The sequence below is a fragment of the Myotis lucifugus genome, unplaced genomic scaffold (genome assembly GCF_000147115.1).
Source record: "Myotis lucifugus unplaced genomic scaffold, Myoluc2.0 scaffold_1008, whole genome shotgun sequence".
Taxonomy (NCBI): domain Eukaryota; kingdom Metazoa; phylum Chordata; class Mammalia; order Chiroptera; family Vespertilionidae; genus Myotis; species Myotis lucifugus.
The window spans coordinates 49,252-71,283 of NW_005872056.1; the positions used below are offsets into that span (position 1 = coordinate 49,252).

Genomic DNA, 22,032 nt, shown 5'->3' on the forward strand with positions numbered 1-22,032 from the left:
CGAGGCCGCCGAACCTGTGACCGAGGCGCAGACAACTCATCAGACCTAGGCGGGCCAGCTTGCGGCAGGTGCAGCGCCGGGGGTCGCAGTGGCCCAGCTCCCACATGGCTAGCGTGCAAGGCAGCGGCGCCGAGCTCCGGCTGTCCCTGTCCTCGGCCGTCTCTGGCTCCACGGACGCTGCACCGGGCGGAGAACGGGGCCGGGTCACGCGCGGCTCCGCCGACCTGCCCTGGCCTCCGACCCCAGCCCCGGGCCCGCCGCCGATCACACCGTACTTACCGCGCAGCGCGACGCTCACTTCCTCGGCGAACGCTTCCAGAGAGCGGCCCGCGGGACGCCGAGTGCGGCCGCCTTCGGCCCCCGGCCCGCGCGCTGCCCTCCGGCGGCCCATGGTGGGAGCAGGGCACCCAGACCCGCGGGCGAGCCCCTCCACGGCAGCCGGGCTACACCGCTACACGCGCTAAGCCTGCGACAGGCGCGCCTACTATTTCCGGTGCTCACGTGACCCGGCGGTGCTCACGTGACCCAGCGGCGTTCACGTGACTCGGCGGCGTTCACGTGACTGCGCGCCCTGCAGGCGCCGGGGGTGATGGCGGCGGCGTTGGCGCACCTGCTGCTGCTGTTGGCGCTCGCGGCGTATGGTTAGTGTCCTGGCCCCTGGCGCGCCCTGCCCAGGCTCCGGCGACCCCGAGCCCCTTCCCCGACCCGTCCCCGCCTCCTCACGCCCCGTTCCCCACAGGACCCACGTACGCGGGCGCCGCCAAGATGAAGGTGGTGGAGGAGCCCAACACGTTCGGGTGAGCAGCTTTGCATGGAGCCACGGGCCGGGTCGAGGGGCGACCCAGGGCCCGGTTTCTTCCTGACCCTGCCAATTCCCGCAGGCTCAACAACCCGTTCCTGCCCCAGACCAGTCGCCTGCAGCCCAAGAGGGACCCTTCCCCGGTGTCTGGTGAGTGCCGCTCCGGCCGCTGACGTGGTGGTGGCCAGCGGGGAGCAGGGAACTGGCCTGGATTCCGGGGGGGACCGGGTCAGCGCTCGGGAGCTGGCTCGGGGGTGGGGGGGGCAGGTAGGGACGGACGGCGTCGGATGAGGGGCCCTGGGAGTTCGGGCTTAGAGGCTCATGCATTGGTTTGTCAGCCTTTTAAAATTATTTTTGAGTGCGCGACATTTCAGAACATTCTTGTACCAAGTTAAATAGTTGCCCCCGAAGTTAGTGCTTTATTTCCTTCTCTAGAGGTGACTTCTGTTAATAGTTTGGTGTCTGTCTTTCCAGACGACTTTTATGCTTTTTCATGCATAAGTATACAAGTAAGAAACATGTGTACTTTTTTTGTGGTCTTTGCATTGTGTTTTTTAAAAATAGTACCACTATATGTATAAGTTTGTGCACTTACTGTTGTCATTCACTGTGTGTCTTGTATTCTTCATGGTGGTGGATGTAGGTCTTCATTCTTTTCGCTTGATGCTTCATATTCCATAGGATGGCTCTGCATTCCGCTATTATTAACCAACCAGGGGCCCAGTGCGTGAAATTCGTGCACTGGTAGGGTTTCTAGAGGCCACCAGCCGGGATCTCCCTCCCTTCCCCTGGCTGGCCTCGCCCCCTGGTCAAACTCCCGGTGGAACTCCCCGTGGAGGGGACAATTTGCATACTATGCTTTTATTATATAGGATATGTTGTTTACATTTTTTGGCCATTAGAAACAATGCTGTGAAGAACATACCTGGTAGGGACTGCCTCTTTATAAGTCATGTGACAGGATCCCAGATGTGGTTAGGTTGATGAGTGTTTTTAAAAAAATATATTTTATTGATTTTTTACAGAGAGGAAGGGAGAGGGATAGAGTTAGAAACATTGATGAGAGAGAAACATTGATCAGCTGCTTCCTGTACACCGCCCCCACTGGGGATGTGCCTGCAACCAAGGTACATCCCCTTGACTGGAATCGAACCTGGGACCCTTCAGTCCGCAGGCCGACGCTCTATCCACTGAGCCAAACTGGTCAGGGCGATAAGTGAGTATTGAATATGAGAAACAAATTGCAGTAATTTTTTAATTGAATATTATGTGCGTTAGGGTCTGTGCTGAGGATACAGGAAGAACAAAACGTACAATACTTGTCCTCATGGACTGGAGAATTTAATGGGGTGTAGGCAATAAACAAAGAAGTAAATGAAGTGTAGAATGTTTGATGCTCTGTAGGTGTGATAAGCAGAGTGTGTGTGGCGGGGGGGGGGGGGCGGGGTGTTTTATTTATTTATTTATTAGAAAAACAAGCAATAACATATTGACCACAGCAAAAACACACTTAGGACATTGAAACAAGGAAGAGCATAGAACATGGGTAGGGGACGTACAGTGGCTTTGTAGTATACCTTGATATCTGGTATTGTGATCCTTCTAACTTTGTTCTTTTTTCTCAAGATTGTTGCAGCCATTTGGGTCTGTTTTGGTTCCATATAAATTTTTGGAGTATTTGTTCTAGATCTGTGAAATATGCCCTTGGTAATTTAATAAGGATTGCATTGAATCTGTAGATTGCTTTGGGTAGTCTGGACATTTTAATAATGTTAATTCTACCAATCCATGAGCACGGTATATGCTTCCACTTGTTTATATCTTTCTCTGTCTCTTTTTTCAACATCCTATAGTTTTCCGAGTACAAGTCTTTTACCTCCTTGATTAAGTTTATTCCTAAGCATCTTAATTTTTTTGTTGCAATGGTAAATGGGATTGTTGAATTTCTCTTTCTGACAATTCATTATTGGTGTATAAAAATGCCATAGATTTTTTGGGTGTTAATTTTGTATCCTGCTACACTGCTGGATTCATTTATTAAATCTAGTTTTTTGGTGGAGTCTTTAGGGTTTTCTGTGTACAATATCATGTCATCTGCAAATAATGAGAGTTTTACTTTCCAATTTGGATTCCTTTTATGTTTTCTTCTTGTCTGATCACTGTGGCTAGCACTTCCAGTACCGTTGGGATTTGGATATGGATTACATTGAATAACTAGGTCACTTTTGGTAGTTGAGATCTTAATATTAAATCTTTTTATCCATAGACACAGGAAATCTTTCTGTTTATGTATGTCTTTAATTTCTTCCAGCAGTAACTTGTAGTTTTCAGTAGATAAGTGTTGTGCCTCCTTGAATAAATTTATTCCTAAATGTTCTTCTATTCGATGTTATTGTAAATGGGAATATTTTCTTAAATTTCTTTTTTTGGATTGTTCATTGTTAGTGTATAGAAACACACTGGGTTTTGAGCATCAATTTTATATCCTGCAACTTTGCTAAATTTATTTGCTCTAGCAGATTTTTGTAGGGTTTTCTACATTTATAAATATGCCACCTGCAAACATGACAAAATAATTTTACTTCTTCCTCTCCAATTCATCCTTTTATTATTATTCCTACTACTACTACTACTACTACTACTACTACTATTTACTACTAGCCTAATTGCTCTGGCTAGAACTTTCAGTATGAAGTTGAATAGTGAATAGCAGTGCTGTGAGCATCCTTGTCTTGTTTCTGATCTTGGGGGATGCTTTCAGTTTTTCACCATTGAGTATGATGTTAGCTATGGATTGTGCATAGATGCCGTTATTATGTTAAAGAAGCCTCCTTGTCTTCCTCATTTGTTGAGTTTTTTATGGTGAAACTTGAATTTTGTCAGGTGCTTCTAGAACAGTTGAGATGATCCTATGATTATCCCCCCTTTCTGTTAGTGGGTATACTTTAGTTGATTGGTTTTTGTCTTTTGGACCATCCTTACATTCTAGGAGTAAACCCTACTTGGTCATGGCATAGAGTCCATTTAATGTGTTATTGAATTCAGTTTGCTAGTATTTTGTTGGGGGGGGGTTACATTAATATTCATAAGAGATGTTGATCTGTAGTTCTCTTTTCTTGCAATGTGTCTTTCTGGCTTTGTTGTCAGGGGAATGCGGCCTTAGAAAATTGAGTCAGGAAGTATTTCTCCCCTTTAGTTTTTTGGGAAGAATTTGAAGAATTGATAATTATGTGTGAATTGTCCAGTTCATCTAGGTCAGTGATGGCGAACCTATGACACGCGTGTCAGAGGTGACACGCAAACTCATTTTTTTGGTTGATTTTTCTTTGTTAAATGGCGTTTAAATATATAAGATAAATATCAAAAATATAAGTCTTTGTTTTACTATGGTTGCAAATATCAAAACATTTCTATATGTGACACGGCACCAGAGTTAAGTTAGGGTTTTCAAAATGCTGACACGCCGAGCTCAAAAGGTCCGCCATCACTGATCTAGGTTATCAATCTGTTGGTTATCAAGTTGTTCATAGTATTCTTATAATCCTTTTTATTTCTGTAAAATTGATAGTAATGACTTTCCTTTTATTTCTGATTTAATAATTTGAGTAATCTTTTTTCCTTAAACAGTCCAGCTAAGGATTTGTTGATTTCTGTTGAACCAACTTGATTTCAAGAACCAACTTTTGGTTTTACTGATAAATTTCCTCTTTCTTCCTGCTGCTTTGGGTTTAATATGCTCTTTTTCTGACATATTAAAATTTAGGTTATTGATTTCAAATCTTAGTTTTGAATTTTTTTATATATATACTTTTATTTATTTACTAGAGGCCCAGTGCACGAATTCGTGTACGGGTGGGGTTCCTCAGCCTGGCTGACTATCGGTGCCGATCAGGGCTGCAGGAGGTTGGCTGGTAGGGTGGAGGGGCCGTGGGAGGTTGGCTGTGGGAGTGTCTGCCCCCTGGTTGTCAGTGTGCATAATAGTGACCGGTCCTTCGGTTGCTTAGGCTTTTATGTATATAGATTTATTTATTTATTTTAATCCTAACTCGAGGATATTTTTTCCATTGACTTTTAGAGAGAATGGAAGGGAGAGGGAGAGACAGACAGAAACACTGATGTGAGAGAGAGACACATCGATTGGTTGCTTCCCGCATGCTCCCCGACCAGGGCCGGGAGCCTGCAATGGCGGTACATGCCCTTGTTCAGAATCAAACCCCGAACCCAGCAGTCCACAGGCCAGTGCTCTATCCACTGAGCAAAACCGGCCAAGGCTTGAATGTTTTTACAGCTATAACTTTCCTTCTTAGCATTGCTTCCGCTGTATCCTGTAAGTTTCGGTATCTTGTGTTTTTGTTTGAAAGTATTTTCTAACTTCCCTTGTGATTTCTTCTTTGACCAAGTGATTAAGATTGTGTTATTTAATTTCCATATACTTGTGAGTTTCCCACTTTTTATTGATTTCTGTTTTTCAGTGTGATCAGAAAAGTAACTGTGATTTCAGTCTTTTTAAGTTTATTAACAAATAGTTTTGTGTCATAATATATGGTCTGTCCTGGAGAATGTTCCATCTTTTCATTTTCAACCTGCTTGTGTCTTTAGACCTAAAGTGAGTCTCATATAAGTAATTTATTTTCAATTCATTTGGCCAATCTGTGCCTTTTTTGTTTTAAATATATTTTTATTGATTTCACACAGGAAGGGAGAGGGGGAGAGAAAGAAACATTGATCAGCTGCCTCCTGCACACTCCCTACTGGGGATCAAGCCCGTGACCCAGGTTTGTGCCCTGGCTGAGAATTGAACTGTGACCTCCTGGTTCATAGATCAGTGCTTAACCACTGAACACCACCAGCCGGGCCAATCTGTGCTTTTAAAAAATGTATGTTTTTATTGATTTTGTCCTCTGTTTCTTCCATTAGTTTTTTGTTGTTAATCCTCACCCAAGGATATTTTTTCCATTTTTAGAAAGAGTGGAAGGGAGGGAGGGGAAGAGAGAGAAAGACGGAGAGACATCAATTGGTTGCCTCTGCACACCCCCCAAACTGGGCGGGGAATCAAACTTACAACCCAGGTATGTGCTCTTGACAAGACTCGAACCTGTGGTCCTGCCGTGCGTGGGCCTAAGCGCTAGCCACTGGACCACACTGGCCAGGGCTCTTCCTTTAGTTTTTATTGACTGTTTTTCTTAGGTGACATGTTTGATTTTCCACTTTTCCCCCTTTGTGTATATTTTACATATAGTTATTTTTATCAGTGGTTACTATGGGGATTATGTAACATTCTAAAGTTCTTAGTCTATTTGAGTTTATACCATCTTAACTTCAATTGTATATAAAAATTACTCCTACACAGCTGTTTCTCTATCAACCTTGTTGTTTTTACCGATTACCTCTTAAACATTGTGCACCTGCTAACATAGATTTATAATTTTTTATGCATTTGTCTTTTAAATTCTGTGTGTTTACAAAGCAGAATTGCAATGCTGGCTTTGTAATTTGCCCTTTACTGGAGGTTTTTATAGTCCTTTCATTTTAACTTGAAGGACTCCCTTCAGCGTTTCTTGTAGGTCAGGTCTAATTGACAGTGAACTTCCTCAGCTTTTGTTTACCTTATTTTTGGAGGATATTTTCCCTGGATATACTAGTAGAATCCTTGGTTGAATTTTCATCCCACTGCTTACTGGTTTCCAAAGTTTCTGCAGAGAAATCAGCTGATAGTCTTATTGAAGACAGGTCACTTCTTACAGCTTTCAAGACTTGTTTTTATTGTTTGTTTGAAAAATAGTTGTAGACAATTTATTTAAATATATGAACAACCAATGGGCTACTGCAATCCAAGTAAACTCTTCACATTTAGAACCTTTGTGAAGTATAGTAAGATAACGTAAGACTGTTGGTCTTTTATAGATTCCTCCTGCCCCCCAGACCGGGACATAGAGATACAGATAAATGTTTATATAGTTAAAGAGCAGAGGCCCAGGTGAAATTCCCCACCCCAAACTGGCTCCCCAACTCAAAAATTACCATTGGCCCCTGAGAACCCCAAAGACCACCCTCCCAGGTTTCACACAATACCAATTGCAGGAACAGTCGTGCATAGCAAAGTATAAGTTCTATGCATTTCACAGCACAGAAAACCCTTTCAGAGGGCATGCAAGTTGCCGGAGATTACACCCCCAAGTCTGGTGCTCTTGTGATGAGCAACTTACTGGCAAACACATCTCCCAGTGTTGTAAGCAGGCAAATACATTGAGCACATTTTGCTGTAATTCCATCTACTTGTCAAGACTTGGTTTTTGACATTTGTCTCTTGTGTCTTGATGTGGGTCTGAGTTCATTATACTTGGAGCTTCTGGGATTTGGAGATTCATGTCTTTTATCAAATTGGGAAGTTCTTGACAATCATTTCCTCAACTAATCTCTCTGTCCCTTTCTCTTTTCCTTCGGGGACTCCCATGTGTCCCACAGGTTTCTTAGGCTCTGGTCACTGATTCTTCTGTCTGTTCAGATCTACCTCTGCCCACATCATTTTCCTGATATCCTTTGTTATTTGTGTTTTCTTTTAGTTTTTGGAGCATATTTAAGATATTTAAGTGTTTAGTAGCCCTGGCTGTGGTGGTGTGGCTCAGTTGGTTGAGCATTATCCCATGCACCAAGAGGTGGCTGGTCCGACCGATTTCTGGTCAGGGCACATACCTGGGTTGAAGGATTAATCCTCAGTAGGGAGCATGCAGAAGGCAGCCAATTGATGTTTCTCTCTCTCCCTGTACTTTCCTCTCTCTCCAAAATCAATAAAAACATATTTAAAAATAAAGTCTTTAATAAGTCCACTGTTTGGGCTTCTCTCAGATGGTTCTGTCAGTATTTGCCTTTGAATAGGCAGTGTGTTCCTGTTTCTTAGTATGCCTTGTAATTTTTATTGAAAAATGGGTCTTTGAAAACAGACACCTCTGCCAGTTAGTTTGCAGACTGGCTCTACGATGGGGCAGATCTTCACCAATATCTGGGCATATTCTGAGCGTAGAGAGCAGCCTGAGGTGCATCTTGCTATTAGGCATGTACATGTCTTTACTTCCTAGAGCAGTGATGGCGAACGTTTTGAGCTCGGCGTGTCAGCATTTTGAAAACCCTAACTTAACTCTGGTGCCGTGTCACATATAGAAATTTTTTGATATTTGCAACCATAGTAAAACAAAGATTTATATTTTTGATATTTATTTTATATATTTAAATGCCATTTAACAAAGAAAAATCAACCAAAAAAATGAGTTCGCGTGTCATCTCTGACACGCGTGTCATAGGTTCGCCATCACTGTCCTAGAGTCTTGCCTCGAACTTCTGAGTCTCTAGGCCCCCTGCAGCTTTCATGAGCAGTGCCCACTTTTCCCACCTGAGGTCTGAGGTAGGCAAAACAAAGACCAGTCCTCCGGCAGCCCCCAGCCAGGTTGGAACGTTGCAGATACGGTCGGCCTGCTCCTTGTGACCAGCAGGAGGGTTAGGGGTGGGCACAAGACACCTGTGCTACCAGCTTGAAGGTGCTTTTGTCCTTCTGTCCACGTGGTTGCTGTAAACCTGTTTTTCAGAACTCCTCTAGGTTAGCCCAGCCAGTTCTGCTTGCTCTTTTAACGTCACAGGGAAACCAGCTTGGAGCTCAGTCTAAGATTTTGCTGACATCACCCAGACTCCCGTGCTCCATTTTTAAAGTTTAAACCAGCCTTTTTCCTGAACGGCCCGTTCTGTGGGTTGTCAATTGTTTCCGCCTGGTCTGCTTTTCCACGTGCCTGCTCTTACACGGGACTCAGCATGTGGCATTTTCCCTTCTAGGGCCTGCGCATCTCTTCAGACTTTCTGGCAAGTGCTTCAGCCTGGTGGAGTCCACGTGAGTGAGGGGAGGGGTGGCAGGGGCGGGGGCTGGGAACACCCCTGACAGCAGCTGTACCCCCAGGTACAAGTACGAGTTCTGCCCATTCCACAACGTGACCCAGCATGAGCAGACCTTCCGCTGGAACGCCTACAGTGGGATCCTCGGGTGAGCTGGGTGTGGGGGTGAGTAAGTAGCTACAGGCTGCTTGGTGTGGAGCGCTTCCCAACCCAACCCAACCCAAACATATGCTCTGCTCCTCCTCAGCATCTGGCACGAGTGGGAAATCGCCAATAACACCTTCAGGGGCATGTGGATGAGGGACGGTGACTCCTGCCACTCCCGGAGCCGGCAGAGCAAGGTGGAGCTGTGTAGGGTGTGGCCTGGGGGTGGGGCTGCTTTACCCACCTACCAACCAAGTTTCCCCCCAGGTGGAGCTTACCTGTGGAAAAAGCAACCGACTGGCTCATGTGTCTGAGCCAAGCACCTGTGTCTACGCGCTGACCTTCGAGACGCCCCTTGTCTGCCATCCCCACTCCTTGTTAGGTAGGATGCTGGAGCCCTGGGAGGTGGGGTAGAGGGGCTCCGCTAAGTCTGAGTTCACTTGGATCTTAGTGTACCCAGCCCTGCCTACGGCCCTGCAGCAGAGGTGGGACCAGGTGGAGCAGGACCTGGCCGACGAGCTAATCACTTCCCAGGTGAGGTGCTGCGGTGGGCACCCCCTTGGCTGGGTGCAGCACAGTGAGGAACTTATGGGGAGTTTCCTCTTCATCTTTGACCTGCAGGGCTATGAGAAGTTGCTCAGAGCACTTTTTCAGGATGCTGGCTATTTAAAGACCCCAGAAGAAAGTGAATCCACACAGGAAGGCGGTGCTCAGGGTCTGGTGTTTGAGACCTTGGACAGCTGCAGTAAGGTACAGATTGGGAGGGTGGGAGCCGAGTTCTCTGGACACAGACGGCCTCCCGCCCAGGGGCCTGACGTGCCCTTTGAACTTCTCTGTTTCAGGCACATAAAGAACTATCAAAGGAGATTAAAAGACTTCAAAGTGTGCTGACCCAACATGGCATCCCCTACACTAAGCCTGTGGGTAAGTCACGCCTGGGGGCCCAAGCCCACCTTGGGACCTGCTGCCTGTGAGCCAGATCCTGACCTGTCACCTCCTGGTGTTTTGGTAGAAACTTCCACCTCTGAGCACTTGGGCTCCAAGATACCCACAGACAGGACAGCAGAGCAGCTACTTGGCAGCCCAGGGCTGCCTGGGAACACTTTATGACCTGGGAGGGGGCTGAAGACGGACCAGACTGGCATCCTGTAGCAGGAAGGAGCAGCAGGCCGGGACCCTGGTGCAGAGGAGAAGGCCCGGGAAAAGCACGCGACGAGCAGGGTGTGCTTCCTCTGTGCCTTCCAGGCCAGTGGCTCTCAGGATTGTACTCAAAGATACGGACAAATAAAGATTCAAAGTTTTAATTCCATACTGATAAAAATAATTCCATGAATTCTGTAAACCATTGCATAAATGTTGTAGTGTAAAAAAATTTAAACAAGTGTTAACAACTTTAAACAATTCACTAAAGTAAATGATTATGCCTTATAAATACTACCTTCTGGGTTAAGAAAATTCCATTCCAATAACATTCTCATCTAAATACTCAGAACAAACATACAGATTGGGGGCTTTCATAAATTAGTCCACATGAAGCGTCCACACACTGAGTTGAGGTTTGCTGATCAGCTGCACGAGTAGTATGACAATAATATTACTGCTAATATTGAGCACTAGAGCTGAGACACTGAGCACCACACGGCTTTCACTGCTACACCCAGCACTCCCCTCCCACCCACAGAGGGGATGGTGAGGCCCCTAAGCCCATGAGGCCTGCAAAGGGTGGCTCCCTCATAAGATCAGGGCCCCTGCAGGTGGTGGGGGAGGACCCCAAGGAGCAGCCCCCTGGGGGTGTACCACAATGACAGCCCTAACTGCGCCCGGGCACCCTGGGAGTTCCATTCTGGATGGTTCTTTGGTCTTCCCACCACACATCTATTCTCAGAGCCAGTCCTGACCTGAGAAGGGTAAGTGCTCAGGGGCAGCGCCCGAACACCAGCTGTGGTACCCCTGTGGGCACTACACCTATGGCCCCCAAACTCCACAGAACTGACCGAGTAGCTTATAAATAGACCTAAAGCTTAATTGTTCTTAATTGTTTATAATTGTAAAATGTCTAGGCTAGATATCAGTAATAAACACGGTCCTGTTATCCCCAAAAAGGCCGAAGGCCTAACATGGAAAACAAGTGCATAAATATTAATAAAAAATAATTTTAAACAGTGATAACAGTAGCACAAAATATACGTAATTTCTAAGACCTAATAAATCATTATCACTATAATTAAAAACAGGATTTATTAAAACCAAGTCAATAGTTAACCTTTAGTAGCACACTAGCTGTGGAATGTCATGGATCCACCTTTAAAATGATAACTATCAATTTCTTATGTTAAAAATGTTTTAAACTTATTATAGTAAATACATTCTAATTTGGTCACTGATAAAAATTTTTACCTAGTCACTTTGCACTTTAAAAATGCTATTAAAATTCTTTGGCAAAGCCCCAGGCAAGTAGAAACACAAGTGTTCACTTCCAGGCTGGAGGGGCCAGTACCTGCTCCCACCTCCCAAAGGGCAGGTTCTGCGAAGATTTCCTCACAGCAATCGAGATTGGCCTCACTGAGCAAAGTTGGGGTAAACTACAGACATCTTTTACTTCCTCCCACATTTCTAAAAAAAAATGACCCATTGTAGACCAGAGAAGACAGGTCATCACTAAATCAGACCCGTTCTCGGGCGTTTCCTCCATGGACCTGAAGCCAGGCTGCTACGTGGGGGCCCGGGGACCAGCATTAGAGCCAGGTCCTCAGGGCAGCCCCTGTCCTGGCACAGCGCCAGGTCTTCACGGATGACTGACAATACCTAGACGTACAGTTCAGACAACAGTGTCCAAAGTGTCGCCTGAAGTCTAATGTGAAGACGGCGAGCCTGCCCACTCTGGCAGGAGTCCAGGTGGTCCCAGGTGTGGGGAGTGCCCAGGGGCCAGCTCCAGGAAGCTATGCAAAGCGGCTTGTAAAACAGATGTACCCCTTGGTTGCACTTTTCACTAGTATCAAATTGTCTTACAAAGTTTCAAGGGAGAAAATAAAACCAAGTGAACCATTCTCTTTTTGCAAGGCACAGGCACTTAGAAAAAGTGGCCACGGGTCGTAGATGCGTAATTGAGCTCCCTCACTTTGCACGGTGTTGGGAAATAAAACTCCAATTAGTGTGCACGAGCACATGGTTAGGAACAGTTCCTTTCATAAAATTAAAAACATCTAAATGTATGTCTTTCAATAATCACTCTGCTATAAATACTATTTGCACTTAATTTAAAACCTATAAAAATCCTAGGCATTTCTCACTACTAGATAAATGCTCATTTCATAAGTACTAATTTCAGAATATGAAATCTAATATATTTACCATACTATGAATTACAATAAACTGATAGGAAATACTTTAAGTTCACAGTACACATACAAAGCTTCATATGGCATATTAAAAAGACATGAACCTAGAAAGCAGCTTATAGCAGCTGAGACCGTCCACGTAAATTCCTCTGCTTACAAAGTGCTTGGCCGGGACGTGAACTCCCAGGATGTGGTCACAGTAGTGTCAGGACCGCAAACCCCATGTCATTACTGTGCCCACCTGAAACCTGGGCTGCAGGTGGGTGCGGTGGGTTTGCCTTTAAGGTCTACGAGAATACCATGAAACGATGCAGCTGGGCTGGGGTCCCGACGTCGGTGGCACCAGGAAGTGAGGCCACCATGGCTGCTGTCACCACTGGAGGGGCTGGCCCTCGCAGTAGGGGCACTCGGGCGCACTGGCCACACAGGGCTCGCAGAGCACACGGTGCTGGCAGGGCTGCAGGACAGCGCCGCGGGCCGGCTCTCCGCACACCACACACTGCTTCGCTCTGAGCTGGAAGATCACCTGCAGGTGAGAAGTTGGCGGGTCACAGAAAGTCCCTTCCCACCACTGGCCCCCAGAGGCGATCGAGAGCATGTGAAAATAATGGCTAGCGCAGGAAGGCTCAGGACTAGGATGGGACACCCGTGCCAGGGGTCACCCCAGGAACACAGAGATGGAGGTAGAGCTGCTTTTCCACAAGACCTTTAAGTGGAAGACTGGCTCCTGGGGTCTAAGCCTGCGTGGGAAGGACAGGCCAGGATGAAGGCCCGTGACCTGTGGCTGGTGGGTCCAGATTCGGGCTGTCCCAGCCCTTTAACCAGGGAAGAGCCACAGCCCGCAGACTGCCTCGGAGGTGAAGCGATCAGGTATGTGCACTGCAGCCAGACCTTGGCCACAGTCAGCAGAGGAGGAGAAGAGTGTCAAGACGCAGGGCTTTAGAACCTTCCAGATGCTCTGAGTTCTAACAAAATGCCCTGGTGTGGAAAAAGTTTCAGCTGAGCTGAACACCAGGTTTTTGCTACTCCAGAAAAAATAATGAAATCGGGGAAAGAGGTGACCAGTGACATGCCTCAAGCATACACCATGGTTCCAACTGTTTGGGGCAAGAGGGGCATGATTCTATCCATGAGGGCACAGGAGCGGGCTAATGTGGAAGATTCCAGAAAGGAAGGGAGGGCCAGACTGGCCTCCTGGGAGCAGAGCGTGAGCTGCCATCTGAGGAGCGATGAGAGGAGGACCGCACGGGACGAGGAGGAGTGGTAGGCCAGGTTCCAGCCATCACCTGTCCCACACACGGCCAGGGGCAGACATCGGGTACCTTGGAGGCCGAACCAGGACTCACCCCATCCACCGCCTCCAGATCCAGGCGTAGCTGACTCTGCAGCGACTGTAGCTTGGGCAGCGAGATGGCACCGATGTCGCTGCAGCCCCGCAGCCCCGGGAGTGTGGACATGCCCCGGCCTTCCAGCTCCTCCTGCAGCTGCCTGAACTGGGCCTCCACCTCCTCCTTCTTCTGCAGTGCCAGCTGCCGGGCACTGTCCGCTGCCAGCGCACGCTCCTTCGCCTCCTTGGCCTCCCGCTGCCATGCGTCACAGGCCTGAAACCCAGGGGGCTGTAGTGGCTGGCACGGGGCAGGGGGCACCCTGCATACACACTGGTCTCCCCTGAGCTTGGCACCTCCCCAGACTCACCTGCTTCACTTGCTGCCAGGACTCCTCCCACTGCCTGATCTTCCTCTTGGCCTCGTCCAGCTGCCGCCTGACCCGTGCCAGTTCGGCGCCATTTGGACTTGCACTTGCAGTGGATGTGGGGCCGGCATTCAGAATGGGGGACGGGCTGGGAGAGAAGCTGCCGGAAACAAAATCCCAGATGCTCCCAGGGACGCCATTCAAACCTGAGTGTGGAGGAGACAGATGTCAGCCCCAGGCGTGCTGAGACTTGACGGACACCCAGGCAGGACCTGGGACCTCTGGGGCTCCACAGACAAGGCTGCTGCCCCTGCCCTTCCAGCCAGGCCCCCCTCCAGCCACCTGTGGGGTTTAAACAGAGAGAAATGAATTCAAAGTTTCTGTGACTGCAGCCTGTGGAGCAGGACTTCGCAAACTCTGGTCCCAGGAATCCTTGACACATGTAGGGTCCTGAGGCCCCAGAGAGCTTGGGCTTAAAGAGCTCCCACAATAGACAACGTGACACTTGTTGACAGAGTCGCATGTCACTGAACACCAGGGGAAACTTTGAGAAATGCACCATCAGGCAATTTCGTCGCTGAGTGGACATCACGGAGTGCACTCACACAACCCGAAATGGTGTCGTGTAGCCCACTGCACACCTGGGCCGCAGGGTACAGCCTATTGCTCCCAGGCTACAGGCCTGTACCGCGTGTCACCGTACGGAATACTGTAGGAAACGGTAACACAATGGCAAGTTTTTGTGTATCTAAACAGAAGATACAGTAGAAGTACAGTATAAAAGGTGAACAATGGCACACCTGCGGAGGGCACTTAGTACTGAGCTTGCAAGCCTGGCAGCAGTTGCTCCGGGAGAGTGAGTGGTGAGTGAATGAGGCCCAGGTTATTGCTGCCACTACCGCAGACTTCATAGACACTGTCCCACATCCCTCCCGACGGGTCAGAAACAACACTGAAGCTGTCAGTGCTGCTCCCTGGACAGATGTGGGCTGGACCGACTGGAAGTACAAGGAGAGACTGTTTGGGTGAGACCAGATCACAACAGCGACTGCCAGGAGGGAGTGAGGATTAGTCAGAATAAAAGTGAAGCCGGAGAGAGAAAGGAACATGCACTGTCGTGGCCATGTGGTTTTGGCTACTGCATGTTGGAGCAGTGGTCAGATTAAAGAACCCTGTGGTTTTCATTAAAAAAGGCGGTGTTTAACATGGAGAGGGGGTAGAATTGAGGACTCAGTATTTCGACTTTGGGAATTTGGTTCTATTGACTCATTTGGCATAAAGGGCTCTCACTGGCACTGAATTAATGGAAGAAAAACCTTATCTATGCTTTACAGCATTACAACCTGAAAATATTTCCAAAGTACAGGGACAGGCTGGCTCCAGACCTCTGCCACAGAAACCATCTTCTAAAGTGGCCGCGTGGCCGGCATGGCTGTGGTTGAGCATCAACCTATGAACCAGGAGGTCACAGTTCGATTCCCGGTCAGGGGCACATGCTCAGGCTGCAGGCTCCATCCTCAGTGGGGGAATGTGCAGGAGGCAGCCGATCAATGATTCCCTCTCATCACTGATGTTTCTATCTCTCCCTCTTCCTTCCTCTCTGAAATCAATACAAATATATTTGAAAAAAGAAAAAAAAAGTGGCAGTGGCACTCAGTCCTTGTTAAGCCCCTCCTGTGGACCGGACAGGAGCTGAGGTCCTCAACAAACAATGTACAGCGATTACCCTGCAAGGGCGGGGCGCCCTCTGTGCTGACACAGGCGGTGACTAACGGACTCTAAACGGAGGCGCTGAGAGGGGAAACCTGCTGCCAAGCTCCACATGTACGGCTCCCACCAGAGAAGACAGCTCTCCCCGAACCCCAGAGCCTCCCATTGCTCCATTAGAACCCCAAGGGCCACCGTCACATATGCCGTCTGTTGACCACAGTCGTTAGGTGGTGCATGACCAGTTGGGAATTAAAGAGATATTTAAAAATACTAATTCTTTTAAAGTATAACAGGTTACATAAAACAAACAACACTTTTCAATGAAAGGATAATGTAAAACAAGAAATGGCACTGTTCCCTGTTTTTGCAAATCCGCCTGCTCCTGTGTTGGGTCTCTGGTACGTCGCCCCTGCACAGCCTCAGAAGCTTCACTGCACGCGTGAGTGCACACAGCAGGTCGCACCGCAGTGCTGCCACACCATGGCCAGGGCACAGAGACTCTGACAGAGGCAGACAAGCAAATCCGGGTCCGAGCCCCAGGGCACCACCGGCCAAGCAGCAGATGTGTGGACAAGGGGTCGCCTGGGATATATGCCAAGGCCCACACCACAGGGAGTGTGCAGGGCAGCACGGTGGAGCCTTAAATGAGAGGGCAACCAAGTGGGGACATCCACCCGCACCTCGGTTTGTTCAGCAGTAAACTGCCACTATAAGGTATCCCCTCCCCCACAAGCCCCAGCTCACCTAGGGAGTTGTAGGACGAGGCCGAGGAGCCCAGCACCCTGGGCTCCGACTTGAGGGGTGGCGGCTGCTGGGGGGGCGTCATGGCCGAGGAGACAAGAGGCCCCGACAAGGACTGGGAGAGCGAGCTGAGCGGGGAGGTGGACAGGGATGACGAGGATTGCAGGGATGGGGAGCGGGCCAGGCAGCCAGGAATGGTGACGGGCTCTGAGCCCCCCAGCGACCTCTGACCTGTGCAGAGTGGAGGGGCCGGGTTAGTGAGAGGCAGCAGCAGACCTCTGCCCAGGAAACAGCACAGCATTGCCTCTGAGCTGGGGTGCAGCAGCCAGGGCGAGGGGGCACGGGGTGGGGGTGCTGGGGGTCCCAGGCCTGCAGCGACCATGTGGCGGTGCAGACACAGATGTGTCCATAGCTCCCAACCACTCAGACAAGTGGCAAGTGCACAGGACAAGGGTTTCAGCAGGGATCCCACAGAGACAGACACCCACTAGGACCCCACAGCCAACGTACCCACTGGCATGGTGGTCCCAGGACTTTTAGGGCCCCCAGAAACATTAATGTGTTTTAACATCAGAAGAAAAAGATAAGCCGTCTGGCGTGGCTCAGTGGCTGAGCATCGACCTATGAACCAGGAGGTCACAGTTCCATTCCTGTGAGGACACATGCCCGGGTTGTGGGCTCGATCCCCACTAGGGGGTGTGCAGGACGCAGCCGATCAATGATTCTCATCATCGATGTTTCTACCTCTCTCCCCCTTCCTCTCTGAAATCAATAAAAAACATATTTTAAAAAAGAAGAAGAAAAAGATGAGCTTTTAGGCCAAAGAAAATGATTCAGTATGTGTTTATATCCGTCTTCGTGCCAATGCAGTGGTTAAACATTTCGGAAGGCTGTGAAGGCTGGCCGTCCGTGGCCCCCATTCTGCACACCCCACCCCCATCCATCTCTGCAGGGGCCACTTTGCTCAGATGGAGGCAAACCCAGGAGATGTGAGGCTGATCCTGCCGGGGCTGCAGGGTCCTGGAGGAGGGGGATGGGACCTCTCCCACCCTAGGACCATTTAAGGATTCTTGAAAGGAAAGGCCCGGCCAGCCCCAGGCACCCTGACAAGAGCGCCACGTGTCCTCTTCTTACCTGTGGGTCCCAGGTCACTTCCGTCCTGCTCGTCCAGCTCCTTATCCAGGGGAGCGAGGCTTACATCACTAAGATGGAGATCTAAGGCAGAACCTGTCCAACAAGACACCTGTTATTGCTCAGAAACACTCAGCTGCAGCAGGGAGGATGCCTGGCTCTCCGGGGAGCGGGGAACACACCCCTGCCCGCCTTCCACAGCTGGACTCTCTCTCTCCTCCTGCACAGCCAGAGCCTCCAGGCGTCCCACGTGTGGGCCCTGAAGCACGGCCTCACCTCACTGAAGTCAGCTTCCACGTTTAGATCTCACGGGACGACATTTGACCAAGTACACACACTTAACTAGTAAACGAAAATTCCAAGAGGGTGCTATCCACGGGCAAGCGGTTCACAGTCCACGGTGTGAGGCTGCATCGCACTAACACAGGGACCACCGACCCCCGCACCAGGGCCACAGCAGGGTGACCCGCATCCTGTTCTCCCACCCAAACACTGAGCGGGTCCCTCCCATTCCCTCTGTTCACCGAGGACACCATACACCCCAGGCACGTCTGCTCAACAAAACGGGAATGAACGGTGGGGCCCTCGGAGCTGCCCCGCCCTCAAAAGCTTTCCTCAGAAACCTTCTGCAGGCAGGACGGAGGGAGCAGCACTGGCTCGGCACACGAGCAGGAAGCTGTCTTTGGGTGGCCGAGGTCAGGCCAACCAGCCCCCTAAGCCGGAGCATGACTCAGGAGTCTCTGGGGTCCCACAGGATCAGCTCAGGGAAGGTGTGGCCCCAAGACCCTTGGGAAATGCCCAGGGGAGGGGCAGCAGGCAGAAAAACCCTGGGACACACCCCGTGAGCCAGAGCAGCCTTCCCACCCCAAAGTCAGGTCTCATCTACAGGAGAGCGTGGTGGCATCGAAGGCACAGCACGCAGGAGTTCTGGCAGTGAGCACCTCTCTCCCTCCACCCCCACCTCTGGGGACCCACTCGCTCCCCCACAGCAGCCCCTCCCAGAAGTGGGCCTCTCCTATGTACCTGAGCCCTGTCCCCCCTGGTGGCTGAGGGTCCCCTAAGTCCCCCATGATGCCTGGTCAGATGCACCAGGTCTCATTTCAAGAGGCCACAAAGTCACCCTACCCTGCCCCCAGGACAGACATCTCCACAGCCCAGGGACACACCACGGGGACCCTGGTCAGACCTGCTTCTCTGGGTGAGCGAATTGCGCTTCTGGAAGCTCCTGCCTCCGCCCTGCCCCCAGCTGCCTGGTGCCAAGTGTCACAGAGTCCCCTGGACCACGTCCTACCAGCAACATCAGGTTAAAGCGGCCCAAGGAGAGGAGCCACTGTCCAGTCCGATCATGCCCCGCACTTGGCTTTGCCCAGACTACAGGCCACGTCAGAGGCCCAGCCATGTCTCCTGCACAGGGTCATGCAGGAAGCAGCTGGGGCCCAGGCTGCAGGAGGAGCTGCTGGGCTGGGTGGTTCAAACAACTGCATTCAAATATAAGAGTTGAGCAAAGTGCGACTCAAGGGACAGGGGAACCTGCCTACGCTGGGGAGGGGGCTGCTGCCTTTTTAAATGAGATGCATTTACTGTCATCAGCAGGAAATATGGGACAAGAGATGTGTGACTTCCAAAGAATGTAAGTCCTCAGCACAAGCAAATCTGTGGGGAGCCCGCTGCGGTGCACATATAGAGCAGACGCGGCGTCCAGCCCAGACAGGCATCCCCACCTACACTGTCCTCAGCCGCTGGAGGGGACTAGGTGAGTTGACCACAAGAGGGTTCCTAGCCGATGAGCGGTGCTCAGTCTCTGTGGTGTGAGGTCTGTTGCGCACACTGACAGGTAGGGGGCCTCGTGTCCAGGATGCAAGGGAGCAGCACTGCCTGGCGAGGCCCAGGGCCTGCATCTGTCTCCTTGTGTCATCACTGCTGTGTCATCACAACGTGGCCCGCTTGGGAACCAGGGCCCAGAGCAGAGTGAAGACCATGCTCCACTGACCAGAGAGGGTGTTGGGGGATCACTCTGAGCGCCACCCCAACCCCAGCATCAGAGCATCCCAGTCAAGCTACCAAGTCACCTGGAGAACACTGTTCCCCCGCCCCCGACACACACACACTGTTTGTTATCTGTCACCAGGAGCAGTGGGAGGTACCAAGGCCATGCCCACTCCCAAGGAGAACTACTGACACAAGGTGTTAAAGACTTTGAAGGTCTTATCTGGAAAAGTGGGGTTCTATTGCCACCCCCTCCCCTCAAGAATCCCTAGATTCCACCTGTGAGAGGCGGGAAGGTGCTGAGCTGGAGACACTGACCCTGCAGATGCCTAACTGTGCAAGGACAACAGTGGGGGCAGCAGACAGCAGGCCCCAGGCTGGCAGCACCTCAAGCTCTTTTGTCCCTGAGAAGGTGATGGAAAGACAATGAACATTCCTCACTGTGGCCTCCTGAATGTGCCAACAGCAGCTCAGCTGGACCAGCTCCTCCAGCAGGTTCCCCTGATGCACCCACGGCACAGCCAGGCAATGTGGAGCCAGCCTGACGCCACAGTCCAGACCTCAGGAAGACCTTGAGGCAGGGACCCACAGGGGCAGTGCCGACCTCTGCCCTGCCGTCTCCCTCCGTGGGTTCCCTCTCCCCGTCAGCTGTGCTGCTCAAGCCCTTCTCTGCAGCCAGTTCCTCCCTCTCCACAGGCAGCTTCTTCATAACATCCAGGGCCCCAGGAGCCTCTGTGTCTGGGAGCTGCTGAAACCAAGCACCACAGGCCGGGCAGCTTCAAACACCACAAATCCATCCTCCCAACTCTGCAGCCAGAAGTTGAGATCAGGGTGCACAGGGCTGCATTCCCTCTGGAGGCTCCATCTGCCTCTTCCAGCTTCGGCTTCGGCAGCAACCCTTGGCCTTCCTTGGCTGGTGGGTGCATCACCCTGTCTGCCTCCATCATCACATGGCTGGCTCTCTGCTCGGTGTCCAAATCTCCTCCCTCTTTTAAGGACAGCAGTCATCTTGGATTAGGGCTCATGTTAATGACCTCATTTTACCTATTTGGCAAAGACCATTTCCAAATAAGGTCATGTTCCCAGGTCAGTGGCAAGGGGTAGGACTGAGGCATATCTTTTTGGAAAACATAATTCAACCCACAACGAAGGAGATTACCTGGGGACATGCCCACCTGATCCATCCCCTCCAGGCTGTGCTCTGGTGCTTGAATGGGCACCTCCCACAGACCCGGAGCCCAGACCTCCTGGGATTCCTCCACAGACCTGTCCTGTTGCTGCGAATTCTAGTCTCTCGTTGGCACCTACTCCCCAGGACACTACAGCCCTGCAGGCTCTCACACAAGCCTGTCTCTGTTGGCCACCCCCCTCCTCCTTGCCATCCTCAGTTTCCAATTCACTTTTCAATCTGTCGCCCAGGCCGTGCCCTCCGGCCATGTGCCCCAAAACCTCTCTGGTCAAATGCAGCCCCTGCCTGCTGCCAGTCCCTCTCCACCCTCCTCTGCCAGGGGCAACTTCTTAGCCCTCCCACTCTCCTCGGAAGGGAGCTCAGCAGCCCTTCCAGGTCCAGACACACATGGTTTCTGCAGTCCTCACAGCTAGATGCCCCAGATGGCCCTCAGTACAGATGCACTGCCTCCTCAATCTGTGCACAGGTGCCTCCCTCAAACTGGTGCACCTGGGATGACTCACTGAACAGGAGCCCTGTGGGAACCCTTAGCTCCTCCTCCTCCCTCAGCACACATCAGTTAAGCCCCACACTCCAGCCATTTCTCCAGGCTGCCCTGCTCCTTCACCCTGACCTGAACTGTCTCAAGAGTGGCCTTGGCCTTAGCTAAGCCTGCCTCCCAAAAAAGAATGCGCCACCTTGGCATGCAGGTCAACACTTCCCGGCTGGACTCTGCCCCATCCTGGTCCTGCCAAAGCAGCCTTTCCACCCCAAAATGGTTCCTCTTTTGTCCTCAAGCCGTGACACTGCTGCCATAGGCTGCGGCTTCCATTAGCCCCACTAGTCCTGGGAGAACTCCTGCTCAGCCTCCAAAACCCTCTTAGAATCTCCCCCTGCTCCATTCCTGCACGTCTAGACTGTATGAGTGCACCCGAACCAGTGCTGACTGATGTGTGGACTCATCTTCTAAGAGCACTGACCCCCCACCCCCCACCCAACCCTTACACTCTGCCCTGCCTCCTCCATCTCTCCAGGCTCCCGGTGCTGCAGCCGGAAGAATGGAGGCCCAGACGCGCCCTTCATGAGCTGATCTGTCATATCTGCTCAGCCTGGGGCTCTGAACGTGCGGGTTAGTTGGGCCTGAAAACATGGACTCAGCCCTCAGCACCTGCAGTCCTAGGATCAGGTTAGAGAAGGTCAGCTTCGAAGCCAACAGAGTTCCAGAAGCACCGTTTGAATAACACAGGCACAAAAGGGGGAGGCAAACTTGAATGCTGGAGCCTTTGCTCTCCTGGAAGCGATTTATTTCCCGATGCTCCCCCAACCCCACCCCATGACTCGGCACCTAAATGCACCCCTGCTGCCCCCTCGAGTGCAGAGGGGGCATCAGAGGGGCCAAGCCTGGCAAACCACAGCCTGCTTTCAGCTTACAAGGCAGACCAGGC

General features: G+C 50.7%; 3 protein-coding genes across 8 annotated transcripts in view; 1 reads left to right on the forward strand and 2 right to left on the reverse strand.

Moving 5' to 3' along the window:
- The window catches only part of TSR3 (TSR3, acp transferase ribosome maturation factor), a 2,628-nt gene extending 2,158 nt beyond the window's left edge, over positions 1-470 (reverse strand). The window contains exons 1-2 of the mRNA XM_006107084.3: positions 280-470; positions 1-177 (exon numbers count right to left, since the gene is read on the reverse strand). The exon at positions 1-177 is cut by the window's left edge and continues 15 nt beyond it. Coding sequence (XP_006107146.1) covers positions 1-177; positions 280-391 — 289 coding nt within the window. The 5' untranslated portion in view covers positions 392-470. The remainder of the gene's footprint in view (positions 178-279) is intronic.
- A 69-nt stretch (positions 471-539) lies between these two features.
- GNPTG (N-acetylglucosamine-1-phosphate transferase gamma subunit) lies at positions 540-15,831 on the forward strand. Of its 3 annotated transcripts, none has more exons than XM_023747829.1 (11): positions 540-641; positions 740-797; positions 882-949; positions 8,621-8,675; positions 8,730-8,825; positions 8,925-9,018; positions 9,089-9,203; positions 9,273-9,355; positions 9,443-9,571; positions 9,664-9,745; positions 15,483-15,831. In XM_023747829.1, the coding sequence occupies exons 1-11, from the start codon at positions 590-592 to the stop codon at positions 15,545-15,547; spliced, it is 897 nt and encodes a 298-aa protein (XP_023603597.1). In that variant the 5' UTR covers positions 540-589; the 3' UTR covers positions 15,548-15,831. The 3 variants fall into 3 exon arrangements, with proteins under 3 accessions (XP_023603597.1, XP_014304554.1, XP_006107147.1); XM_014449068.2 differs by lacking the exon at positions 15,483-15,831 and adding an exon at positions 9,834-10,132; XM_006107085.3 differs by lacking the exon at positions 15,483-15,831 and adding an exon at positions 9,834-10,132 and having other exon boundaries at positions 8,742-8,825.
- The window catches only part of UNKL (unkempt family like zinc finger), a 38,197-nt gene continuing 27,011 nt past the window's right edge, over positions 10,847-22,032 (reverse strand). For all 4 annotated transcript variants that reach the window (XM_023747830.1, XM_023747831.1, XM_014449069.2 and 1 more), the window contains 5 exons: positions 17,437-17,529; positions 16,306-16,533; positions 13,855-14,057; positions 13,506-13,760; positions 10,847-12,685 (listed from right to left, as the gene is read on the reverse strand). In XM_023747830.1, the coding sequence (XP_023603598.1) occupies positions 12,530-12,685; positions 13,506-13,760; positions 13,855-14,057; positions 16,306-16,387 (696 nt within the window). In that variant the 5' untranslated portion in view covers positions 16,388-16,533; positions 17,437-17,529 and the 3' untranslated portion in view covers positions 10,847-12,529. The remainder of the gene's footprint in view (positions 12,686-13,505; positions 13,761-13,854; positions 14,058-16,305; positions 16,534-17,436; positions 17,530-22,032) is intronic.